General features: G+C 37.3%; 1 protein-coding gene across 1 annotated transcript; it reads right to left on the minus strand.

Moving 5' to 3' along the window:
* Positions 1–671: 671 nt before the first annotated feature.
* LOC102840931 (fibrous sheath CABYR-binding protein-like) lies at positions 672–3,065 on the minus strand. The gene is made up of 2 exons (XM_006875443.1): positions 2,273–3,065; positions 672–2,206 (listed from the first exon to the last, which is right to left on the minus strand). Exons 1-2 carry the CDS (start codon positions 3,063–3,065, stop codon positions 672–674), a joined length of 2,328 nt encoding a protein of 775 aa, XP_006875505.1.
* Positions 3,066–12,767: the final 9,702 nt, after the last annotated feature.

Raw genomic sequence — 12,767 nt, forward strand, 5'->3', positions numbered from 1 at the left:
CAACAAATTTCCTTGTCTACACATTGAAATATAAAATATATGAGGGGATAGGCAAGAACATTTGGGTTGAAACCAGGAAATAAATGCTTGTCTCAGAAGGAATCAGATGGAAAAAGAAAAAGAAATATGATGAATTACAACGCTTTACATTTGCAACTAAAACTCAAAAAATTTACAGTAAATGAGAGAACTATGGAAAATAGCCTTCTAAGCTACATGTACTTCTAGAAATGACAGAAATTAGAAAATATGACTGCCAAATAGACTCAACTCTTGTCAAGAAGAATTTAATGTATAAAGTATATTTTAATGATTTGAATCATAAACTTATTTCATTTCAAAATAGGCATTTTACACACTTAAATTTCAAAGATAATAACAGAAGAAATTATAAACCACTACAGTTTTTATTCATTTTCCAGTGTGCACTCCAAGCCTTGGGGTTTTCTTCTATTTTCCTATTCACAAAGCTACTTCGAATGCCTACCCTTCCTAAAAATGTACATCCAGAACTCACTAGCATCTAGTTTCTAGCTTAGTTAAGATCTTCCTATGACTAAGAAAGAGTTTCTTATTTTACTGCTATGTGGATGACACCGTCTATATCAATAGTAGAACTTGTTTCATTCTTATTGGGACTATTTTCAGGAACAGGGTCTATGCTTGAAGACTCAAGAGTTTATAGACGTCTCTTCATTTTTAGAAATCCCTTCCAAAACAGGTGAATCTAATTTTACCACTGGACCATCTGCTGCCTGGGGAAATGAAAGTTCAGTAGGCATTTCCTCTTCAAGAGTCTCTTTGTCAGGAGTTTTTACAGGTGGTGGATGAAGTTCATCAGTAGTCTCTTCTAGAACAAACTTTTCAATAGGGTCCTCCTCAGCTCGTAGTTGTTGTTTATCAACAAGTACCTTTTCTGAAGTAACTTCTTTAATTGTTAGAGGGTGAAGTTCCACAGGAATCTTTTCAAGGGGTTCTCCAGCTGGTAGAAGTTGAACTTCAGCAGGAATTTCTTCTGCAGAAACATCCTCAGCTAATGGAGAGTGGAATTCAACAGGGACCTCTTCTGCAGAAACCTCAACTAGTGCAGACTGGACTTCAACAGATGTCTCTTCTGCAGAAGCTTCCTCAGCTGGTGGAGACTGAACTTCATCAGTGGCCTCATCTGCAAGAGCCACCTCATCTAATGGAGGCATATGTTCAGGAGGTTTTTCTTCTGCAGTTGTCTTCTCAGCTACTGGGGAATGAATTACATCAGTGGTTTCTTCTATAGAATCTTCTTCAGCTTGTAGAAACTGAACTATATCAGGGGCCTTGTCCTCACCTATTAAAGGTTGAAGTTCAGCAGGGGGCTCTTCTTCAGTTACTTCTTCAGTTGGTAGAAGCTGAACTTCAGCAGGGGTCTCTTCTACAGGGACCTCCTCGGCTGATGGAGGCTGAACTTCAGCTGACACATCTTTTTCAAGAACTTCTAAAGGGTTCTCCTCTGTTAATGGAGACTGAGATTCAGCAGGGGCCTCTACTACAGGGGCCTGATTAGCTGCAGGAGTCTCTTCAGGTGATGGAGGTTGACCTTCAGCAGGGGACTCTTCTTCAAGGGTCTCCTCAGTTAGAGGAGACTGACGTTCAACAAGGGACTCTTCTGTAGGGACCTCCTCAGTTGGTGATGACTGAGCTTCAGCAGGGGACTCTTCTGCAAGGGCCTCATTAGCTAGTGGAGACTGAACTTCATCGGGGGCCTCTTCTGCAAGTCCCATTTCAGTTGGGGGAGGTTGTTTTTCTAAAGGAGCCTCCTCACCTGGTGGCAGCTGAAGTTCAATAAGTTCAGCAGGTGTAGGTTCTTCTTCAGCAGCAGCCTCTTCTTCAGAAACTTCTTCAGTTGGGGCCTCTTTAGCAGGGGTACTCTCTTTGACAGGAGTCTCTTCAGCTGGTGGAGAATGTATTTCTTCTGGGGCCTCTTCAACAAGAGTACTGTCTTCAACAGGAGTCTCTTCGGCTGGGGAAGGCTCTACTTTAGCAGGGATCACATCTGCCAGAGTTTCCTCACCTGGTAGACACTGAAGTTCACCTGATGTCTCCTCAACTAGGGGAAGCTGAAATTCAACAGGGGCCTCCTCAGTAGTCATGGGCTCTATTGTAGCAGCAAGCTCTTCTGCAGCAATCTCTTCATCCAGTAGAGGTTGTACTTCTACAGTGACGTCATCAACTGATGGCGGCTGAAGTTCAGTATAAGTTTCTTCTAAATCAACAAAAGAATCCTCTCCTACAACACTCCTAGCTTCATTTTCTGAAATAAGTACTGGAGTACCTTTTTGGGTTGACTGACTAGATAAAGCTTTGCTGATACTGTCCTGTCTCATATCTTCTTTGTTACTTGTTGCTGCTTGAAATTCAGGATGTTCACTGACAAAAATCTTCCCTGAAGATTTTTGAAACTGGTCACCTTCCTTTGACATTGTAAAAGAACTACTTGGTTTGCCAATTACCATTAACTGTAATTCACTAATGTCTGTCTGCTGTTCCTTGTCCACTCTTTCTATATGAGGAATGTTTATCATGGTCCAGTCTCCAGTACAACTCGTCTGCTGAGATCTGTCTATTTTGAGTTGAACTGAGTGTTTACTTGATGGAATTTCTACTTCATGAACTCTCTCTAGCAATTCAGGAACTGCTTCCCCAACATTATTTGACTTTTCTTCAAGCACCAGTGATTCACCAACTGAATGGATTTCTTCTTTTTTCTCTTCTATGATAGTATCTGTCTGAAGAGATTTATCAGTCACTTCCTGTCCACGTTTTCTCTTTGTCCAAGTTTTCTGAAGTTGAGAAGATACTCTACAGGATTCATATTCTTTAGCAGAGTAGTTGACTTTGCTTCCAGGAATATTTCCAATGCTATGGGTAGTTTTGGGACCAGATGGCTGTGGTGTGGCCATGTGCTTCTTTTTCTCTGTTACTTCAGTCTGCTGGGCTTTGTCTATCATTGGTTGGCTGGGTCGTCTTCTCTTTCGAATTTCTTGCCTCCCTGCTGAGACAGGCTGACCAGTTTCATCACTCTCTTCCATGTTTAAAAATAGTGAGTTTCAGTTGTGTTAACCTTCAACTATAATCATAAAAAATTATGAAAGTACTGGGAGTTTAAGCCTTTACATTCCTTCATTAAGTGTTGTGCTGTTAAACTCTCACATAAAAAGAAAAGTTCATACATTTATGCATTCTGTACTACACTCTTGTTGGATCCCACCTTACTCAGTATGCATCTTTCTTGTTTAATCTCTGTGATGACCAAATATTACTTCTAGAAGTTCCTTACAAGGGTCTATGACATCACTGCCACTTCTCCCACAAGATTCTATATATGATGTTCCCAGAACTTATTATCTTATACATTTGTAGGCAGCGGCCAGAAGTGAAAGATAACACTTTTTGAAGCAAGTCATGTTGAAATAAGCATTCGTCTGCCAGAAGAATATTATGTAAACTACAGTAATGCTACTTTTTAATTGTTGGAGTTGATGTTTTTGAACTTTGAGTTCTGTCTTATCATTTTAGTCTCAAATATTTGTCAAACTCAGAACACTGAAGGCTATTTTCACTTGTTTGAGAAACAAGTGAATACATCTATGTGTAAATGTCTTTTAATACATTTATATGTTTTGAATGGAAATTAATACATCTTAAAAAATTAGATTCTGAGTGCATCTCCATGTAAGTTGCTTTTCTATGCCCTTATATTTCAAAAACCACAACAGGTGACTATCCAGATATATACAAAATTTGGCAGCTTGTTCATCTTCGCAAACAAATCCAGGTATTTTTATTTTCATTTTCAACTATTTCAGAAAAGTTAGACCCCCAAATTTAAACTCAGTAATGTTGAGTCTAAGGCTATGCCAAGTGAAATAAATTAATCTTTTGAGGGCATTACTGTATAAGGGAGCTTCAAAAAGCTCATGAAAAAATGGAATTAAAATGGAGTTCTTCAGTGAACTTTTTGAAGTCCCCTTGTATATTCTGGTGAATAACCACATGTGAATGGACTCTTCAATGAAGGCAAAACTTTAGACTATTGATCAACTGACAGGTAAGTGGCAGTAAGAAAATTTAAAGAGTGAAAAATAAAAGTTAAAAAAAAAAATGTAGTCATAAGAGAAAAAATAATTCAAACATTCTAAACAGTCATTCAGAAGCCATGATAGTATAACAAACAGTAAGCACTCAGCTGCTAACTAAAGCTTGGTAGTTAAAGCCTATGCAACAACTCCACAGGAGAAAATCCTGGTGACTTGCTTCCATAAAGATCACAGCCTAGAAAACTTGGTAGGGCAGTTGTACTCTGTCACATGGGGTCACTATGAGTCAAAATAAATCAATGTTGCCTAATAGCAAGTAGTCATTATCATTTTATTCATTTGGGAATATTTTTTAGTTTCTTTATGCTGTATTGCCCCTAGAAAACACAAAAATATCATTGAGGAATTTCCCTTGTTTTACGTGCATTGGTCATAATTATATCTTAATCATCTTAGTTAAGCAAATGAGTACTTTCCACATTCTTTGACCCAGCTCCAAGTACAGCCCCTGTCTTGGCAGTAAATGATGAATATTTGTTTGATGTAATAGAAGGAAATGTGATTAGAAATTATGCTTCTTGTCCTGCATCTCAACTTGTTTGGTTTGCATTTTTGTCACCTCTGCTCCACTATTTTATATCTTTCTAAAACTTAATGAAATAAAGCAATAATCATTTCATGAAAGAACTGACAGACATTTTAATTAGAAATGCTGTAGTTTGTAAACCTCTTTGTGGTCTGATGATGCTTTCAATTGCATCTGTCAAACATTGTATGTATGTTTTGTAATTGTTGTTAACTGCAGTCTTACTGGTTCTGACTTATAGCAACGTTGTATAGGGTTTCTGAAGAACAGCTACTTCTCAATTTCCAATCCATAGGTATTTTCTTACTCCTACAATATATAATTTAAGAGCTGATCTTTAATATTAACTTATGCATAGAAGCAAATTTAAATTTTCACTTGTGATCCCAAATATAACTATGAGAGATTTCGTGCAGCAGTTTCTCATCCTATTTCTTAAAATCCTCTGATGTCCCTTTTGTCCTATTGGTCTGCCTGACCCAGTCATCATTAATCCATCTTCATTTCAATTTAGGACTTGACTTTTTTTTGCTTTGTTCTGGAGAACTGACATGATCCAGCTGTCTCACCCTTACTTGGTTCGCATCTTTTCAGAGGGCCGTGTTTATGATTCCTACCTGACAGTCTGTACTTCTGGCTCTTTTCTCAATCTCTGCCACTGGCCTCTTCGTTTCTGACTAAGGTCTGGCATTTAGTTTACACACAATACTTGACACATTTCTATAACACTAAAACAAAGGATTTTCTGAGTGGACCCAAGACATCCACTTGATGATTTGTGTTTAAATCTATCACGATGAGATCTGCTTTGAGTAGACCATCAATTTGAAAGGAAATTTCCTCAGAGGTAACATGCTTCCAATATATTAAAAACTTAGGCAAAACTTGTTTGTTTTCTTCTGGGTCTGGGTCCTGCATCTGATTCATCATCCAAGCTCTAGTTCTTTGGACTTGAGCCAGGGGGCTGCTCTACTGCCTGCTGATCCTAGAAGTCATCAGCAGCCACAGCCATCTTACCTGCCGGACCTGCCTGCCTGCTACCTGACCTGCCCATCCTGGTTCATCTGCTCCATGGACTTGGGACTTGTGCCCCTCTACAACTGTGTCAGTCGTTCCTTTGATATAAAGTTCTTTATATACATATATGAGCTTAACTGGTTCTGGTTCTCTAGAAAACCTGGTGTAAGAGGGTCAATGGTCATTATAGTAAAAGTAATTTTAGTGGAAGAGTGGGGATTGAAGACAAAAATGTCAAGCCCCTAATACATTAAAAATAAAATTAGAAAGCAAAGAGAAAGTAGGAAAAAATAAGTGTGCCATGTAACACTGAGAGAGACCTATTAATTAAAAAAATGTTTTACAGAGTCATTTACCAATGCTTTCTTCTGGCAACTCATGCTTAATAAGAGGCTATTAAACTAATTTTGACTCACTTTTTCTATTGCATGCTTGACATAAAAGATAGTTTTAAATTTTTGTTATTTTTTTATGGTCTTTCAAAAACATTAAAACATTTTTTATTATGAATTGAGTAAAGGTTTACAGACAAGATCATCAACTTTACACTGAACAAATCATATACTTTGTTTCATCTCAGTGATTACAATCCCCTGTACAACAACAGTTATCCCACCTCCTCCCTGTGGTTCCTATTTGCATTCCTCCCACCTTCCCATCTTTACTCACCTTTGTCCTTAGGAAAATGTTGCCCTTTTGCCTTTCAATGATTGACCATTCCATGGGGAGTATAACTTACTAGTGTTGTTCCCCATACCCCCGATAAAACTATCTACTGTTTGGCTGAAAGTTGGGCTACAAGGGTGAGTTCCTTTCCAAACTTGAAGGGTAGCTAAGGACCATAGTCTTGGGTTCCTCCAGTCTCTTTCTAACCAGTAAACCCATTCTTTTTTATTATTATCAGTAAATAATTTATAATTTTGCTGCACATTTTTTTCCAGTCTATCTGGGACCCTCTAATGTGATCCCTTTCAAGGGAGTTGGCACCATCTAATTCTGGAATAGTGGAGATGGATGTTCACATGTTCAGTTAGTCAATGGAACTAATAGATTCCAAGCCTCTTTGATTCCTTTCTTCTCAATTTTTTATTCAGTTTTATTTAGTGAAGGTTTACACAGCAGATCATCAGTTTTACATTCAACAAATCACATAACTTTGCTTCAATACATGGTTGCAATCCCCTCCATGTACCAACAGTTAACAATATTTACCTCTATTCACTTTAACTATTGCATTCATCCTGGTGTCTACCACTATTTTCATCTTTCCTCTACTAACTTACCCCTTATTGTGTATTGCTATCCTGTCACCCATGTTAACATGTGTCTACCCTGTAGCCAATGAATAATTTTCCCTTCCCCACCCATAACCATTATAATTTCTTTTTTCCAGAAAACATTGCATAGCATTGATCTCACACAATATTTGTCCTTTTGTGATTAACTAATTTCACTCAGCATAATGTCCTTCAGGCTCAACCATGTTGTGAGGTGTTTCACAGATTCACCATTATTCTTCAACATTTTGTGTATATATCCCAAAGTTTGTTTAACCATTCTTCTGTTGACGAACATTGAGACTGTCTCCATCTTTTTGATATGTCTCTTGTGGACAGCATATTGAAGGATCCTGTTTTCTTATCCATTATATTCTATCTCATGACTGATACATTTAATTCATTTACATTCAGTGTAATTAACAATAGGTATAAGTTAATTACTGTCATTTTTCTGTTTCTGTTTGTGTGTGTGGTGCTGCTGAATTCTTTGTTCCACACAATTTTCTAGGCTGAGTTCATTTTTCTGGAGGTTTTTTTTTTTTTAAGTTTTTTTGTGTGAATTGAGTGATAGTTTACATGGAAGAACATCAGCTTTACATTCATCCTATTGTTTGGAGGGTTTTCTTTTCATTTTCATTTATGTTGTGTTAATATTTACTAAATCTTTCTGATTTTCTTCTTTTGTTTATTTTGATGTACAGGTGCATTTTTTCTGTGGGGTTTCCTGGTAATTTATTAATATTTTACCTGCTTAAAAGAGTCTGTTTTATTTTAGAATCTACTTGACTTTCTTGCCATTTGTAAGTTCTGTATCTACACTATTCCCTCTCTTTATTTTGTAGTTAACTTCATTATACATTGATATCTCTGGTTCCTTCTTTTACGTCTTGTAGGTTTTACTTTAAATACTTGTATATATGTATTGAGCTCTGGATGGTGTTGTCATGGACAGTAACCTCAGGTTGTTATCTGCTGTTGTGGGTTCTCACTACAAAGAATACCCTTTAGCATTTTTGTAAAATTGGTCTCGCCATTACAAATTTCTGTTTCTCAGGAAATGTCCTAAGTTGCCATCATATTTGAGAGACAGCTTTGCTGGGCATATGGTTCTTCATTGGTAATATGTTTGTTTGTTTGTTTTTCTTTCCAGTTTTATATGTCATCTTGTTGCGTTACTGACTGCATGGTTTCTGCTGAGAAATCAGAGCTTAGTTTTATTGTTTCTCCTTTTTAGATAACTTTTCATTTTTCCTGAGCTGCTCTCAGAATTCTTTCTTTGTCTTTGACTTTGGAAAGTTTGATTATGATGTCCTGGTGATTTTCTTTTGGACCTATTCTGTTTGGGGTTTGTTCAACTGCTTATATGCTCACCTTCTCATCTTTCATGGTGGCAGGGAGGTTTCCTTCCAACAACTCTTTGACAATTTTCTGTGTGCTTTTTATTTTCTCTTCTTGTAGGAATTCCAACCACCTGTTAGTTGTTCCTCTTAATGGATTCCCACAAAACTCTTAGGCTTTCTTTGGATTTTTTTTCATTCTTTTGTTCTAATTGTTCTTCTAGCATATTTATACTGAGAGATTTATTTTCAAGATCACTAATTAGGGCTTCCATTGTTTCCAGTGTACACTTTTGACATTTCAATGTATGGTCCATTTCTGAGAAATGAGTATTAATCTCCTGGATTTCTAATTGCAGGTTTTGTATTATTTCAAAACTTGTATTTATTTTGGCTGTCCTTGTTTTGTTTTTTCTGAATTCCTCTAAATATTTCTATGTGTGACCTACACCTATGGAATCAGTAGCTCAAAAGAGGGAACAAGTCCTAACAGCAAGAATCATTCCAACACCCTCCACACACAGAGTAGACAGAGATGAGAAACTTGGACATTGGCTACCCAATATGGGGGGTGGGGTGCTACAAAGGCAAGAAGTGACTGGCTTATAAGCTTTCAGGAGGGAACCTAGATCCAGAGGGCCTGGAGGAAGGTAGAATCTCCAGTGAGTAGTATTCAATCTGACTAGGTGGGGCTGATGCAATGAAATGCAGACGGGTCTCTTGTGATACAATAGTGAATAATTGTTATCAGGACTGAATGTGAGGGTTGGAAATGTAAAGGTAGACGTTTTATAGCAAGGAGGGGAGTGATTAACTTTTCAGTCTAGGAGCGGAGGTCCCTAGGACCATCAAGGGAGAAGAGCAGAGAGCGGGACCCTACCCAGAGAAGCAGTGATGCCTGAAATGGAGCCAGAGATGATGATGTGGCATGATGGAGCAGTGGAGACTTTAGATCCAGAGAGGGAGAGCAACTGTGTGCTGAAGACCTGGGGAGCACGGGGGAAGGATTGCATGGAGGGGATTGTAACCATGGCAATGATACGATATACAATAGAATGAATGTAAAACCAATGTTCTCCCATGTAAACTATCACATAATTCACAATAAAACATTAAAAAAAAAAAGATTTCTATGTGTTCTCTATGCTTTCCTGGATCTTTCTGTCAATCCATTGACGGTAGCAAAACATCATTCTTTTAATTCTTTTTTAGCTAGTCCCTTCACCTTTTTTTTTCTCTGAAATGTTTTCTGTCTCTGCATCTTGGTTATTTGTTTGAGCCATTCTCTTGTTTCTTCATCTGAGCTAAAATTTTCTGTTGTCTTTGGGGCATTGTAGGGCTGTCATTTTTGTAGATACAGTGTAGTTTTGGTACCTGAAGGGGGAGAATTTTTGGTGGGCTCTTTCAATTCAAGAAGCTCACGAAGTGGTTGTAGAATGGATATGACATCAGAGTTCTTGGCCCTAGATGGAGTTCCTACTGGTCTAGGTGTTATCTATTTTCAAAGCACTCAATACAGATAGCTGGTGGGGGCCCTTGATGGAGCTGGTTTCAGTGTATGTTAGGATCACAGGAAGCTGGGGGCAATGTGACTGGTTAAATTCTGGCCTGGTGACTCAAGGTTTTGTAGGTTTGGAACCAAGCCCTCCTGAATCCTGAGAAACTGCACACTGAACCTCTTCAACCCACGAACAGGATTCAGTGACATCAGAGAAGTAACAGATGAGTGGTAACAGTAGAACCATGGCTCGAGCATGAGACAGAGCAGTGGGCTTCCCAACCCATAAAGCAAATAAAGTTGAGTGACTTTGGGCAGGAGACTTGCTTGCACAGTAGGATACCTCCCTTTATTGGAAGAGCTAGGTTTTGCTGACATAAGGAATTAGAGCTGAGTGCCTTCAGGCTGAGGTATGGTGGAATGGTAAGCCCTGTGTTTATCAGTAGCCCTATCAAGAGATTTTGTAACATTACCAGATCAGGATAGAGGCCAAGTCAAGGGCCAGAGATAGGCCTCTCTGTGGATATAACAAAGGAGAGGCTGTCCTGAGTGGAAGAACTGAACCTTAATATTTCTGATCCTGAATCATAACCTGCTAACATCCCTAAGGAGTTCTGGTGTGGTGCACCAGACTGCAAAGCCATTTGTACTACAAGGTCGGTGGTTCAAGCTCACCTCCTGCTCCTCAGAAACTCTATGCAGGATCGCCATGGCTCGTAATTGACTTGATGGCATTTAACAGCAACAACATCCCTAATAACCTACATAACTGTGAAAATGGTGTATGAGTTCTTTTTGACCATTGCAATGGATTATTGAACCCAGTTGAGAAGTAGAGAATACTGTGAGAAAAACGGTAGATGCCACATTTGTACAATATAATATAATGACAATTAATATTCATACTGATTATTCAAAAACATTCAGAACCTTCCATATATAATCTGAATTTTCAAATCTTAAATTATACATTATGCTGGATGTCTCCCTGTAGATCTTCTCTTCATTCTTTTCTACCTATACTATACAGCAGGAGTTTCACCCAAATAGACGGCTCTTTGGGTTTGGCTGGGTTATATTTTTCAGGAGATCAGATAAAGGTAGGGAGTAAGGTTCCCCTAGATCCTTCCCTAAAGAACTAGTGTTCACTACCTGAATCCCTCATCCAAAAGTCATAGCTTCTATTGTACAGTCTTTTGCACATATCTCTCCACAAAGTGCAGGCACAAGAAGGCACTTGCCATTAAACACCTTTCCCTGGTCTAGAGATAATAATGCTACTAGGCCCAGAGTAATGCACTATATTTGGTGATTTCCCCACACTCTGCCTAGACTTTTATAATTAGTTCCTTTAATAAATAAACTTTCCTTAAATTGCACACTTAGTGTGTCTTCCTGCTATGCCAAAGAATGACTCACATATTATACACATTTAGTAATTTGAGGATAATAATATCATAAACTTTGAAATAACTATGTGATACATAGTTTAAATTATAATCCCCAGATAATAAGAATATACAGTTACCAAAACACACCTGCCTCTAAATAATTTAGATAGAGTACTCTTTATTTCATGTTTTCCCTGAGTTTAGCTAGAAAATAAAATTTAGAAAGCAGTTTATGCCAATTCTTCTTAATCCACCCACACGGGAAAATCAAATTAAGTATTTTCATATTAATTCAAGCTCTGAATAAACTGGCTATATTATAGGAGTTGGAGGGAGGGGGTTTAGTGACAACAATCTCTCATATTCCCTATTCTAGTCCTAATACAATGATCCAGAAAGTCTCCTTTATTATGATATACATAATGTAGCAATAAAGTAGAAAGTAGTGATTCCTTTTGAGTCATAATATAGCTGTTACTGGACCACAGAGTTAAAGTCTTTTACAAAGGACATAAGCAATGTAGACAAGTAGGGCATACACAACAGTAGTCTTGTGACTAGAGCTCAATTTCTGTCTTGAATAATTTCTTCACTAGAAATTGGTGCTTCTTCTGCTCACTCTAGCCCTAAAAGTTACTATTGTTAGAATGAGGACCTACTTCTCTTATCTACAACTTATTAAAATAAAATTCTCAAATACAATAATTAAAACATTGTTCTAGGCAACAATTTTTGATCAATATAAGGTATTAACATTATTTTCCTTATCAAAGAACTTGGAACTCCTATACAGACTTAATATTTGTTATTTTCTTGAGAAAATTAACCACAAACTTAACAAAGTCTCACATGTAGATTTAAAATCTCACATAACAAAAAATGGATAAATAATAAGATGTTAAATTACTCAATCAGATCTTCTCTAAAACTGCGAAATGACCACTCCAGATCTAGAGAACATTGAAGTTAGGCAAATTATTTTAATTAAAAGACTTCACACCTGCTTGGCTAATTTAGTTGTTAGACCTTTTCCTAACTTTATGTTCTTCTTAGACATATGAATATGATCCTACTCGGATAATGAATTGTTGCATATAATAGCAATTTGAAAGAGACCTTTCAATGAAAATATTTTTTGTCTATCACAGAAATTTAAAAATTTTTCATTTAATGTTATATAGAGCATCTTAGAGCCTCATTTTGACAAATATTTTTAAAGCATATCAGTTCTACTTTGCATTTTTTCTAATTATAAAGAAGCAGAAATGTTCAACGAGTAATATATGTATATATGTATGTATATATATATATTTGGATGTGTGCTGTGGAGTCGGTTCTGACTCATAGCAACCCTGTACAGGGTTTCCAAGGCTGTAAATATTTATGGGAGGAGAACGCTTCATCTTTCTCTCACAGAACAGCTGGTAGTTTTGAACTGCTGACCTTGAGGTTCACAGCCTGATTCGTAACCATTACACTACCAGAGCTCCGTGTGTGTGTGTATCATATATAATATATATATGATACACATACACACGGAGCTCTGGTAGCATAATGTGTATATATATATACATTTTATATATAT

This window comes from Chrysochloris asiatica, unplaced genomic scaffold (assembly GCF_000296735.1).
Source record: "Chrysochloris asiatica unplaced genomic scaffold, ChrAsi1.0 scaffold00327, whole genome shotgun sequence".
In the NCBI taxonomy this organism is placed as follows: domain Eukaryota; kingdom Metazoa; phylum Chordata; class Mammalia; order Afrosoricida; family Chrysochloridae; genus Chrysochloris; species Chrysochloris asiatica.

Excerpts from the sequence above, each read along its gene's own strand:
- LOC102840931 (XM_006875443.1), bottom strand. The coding sequence starts at position 3,065 with ATGGAAGAGAGTGATGAAACTGGTCAGCCTGTCTCAGCAGGGAGGCAA. Across the intron at positions 2,207-2,272 it reads TTCAGAAAATGAAGCTAGGA|TTGATGACGTCACTGTAGAA; the intron begins GTGTTGTAGGAG and ends AGCCGCCATCAG.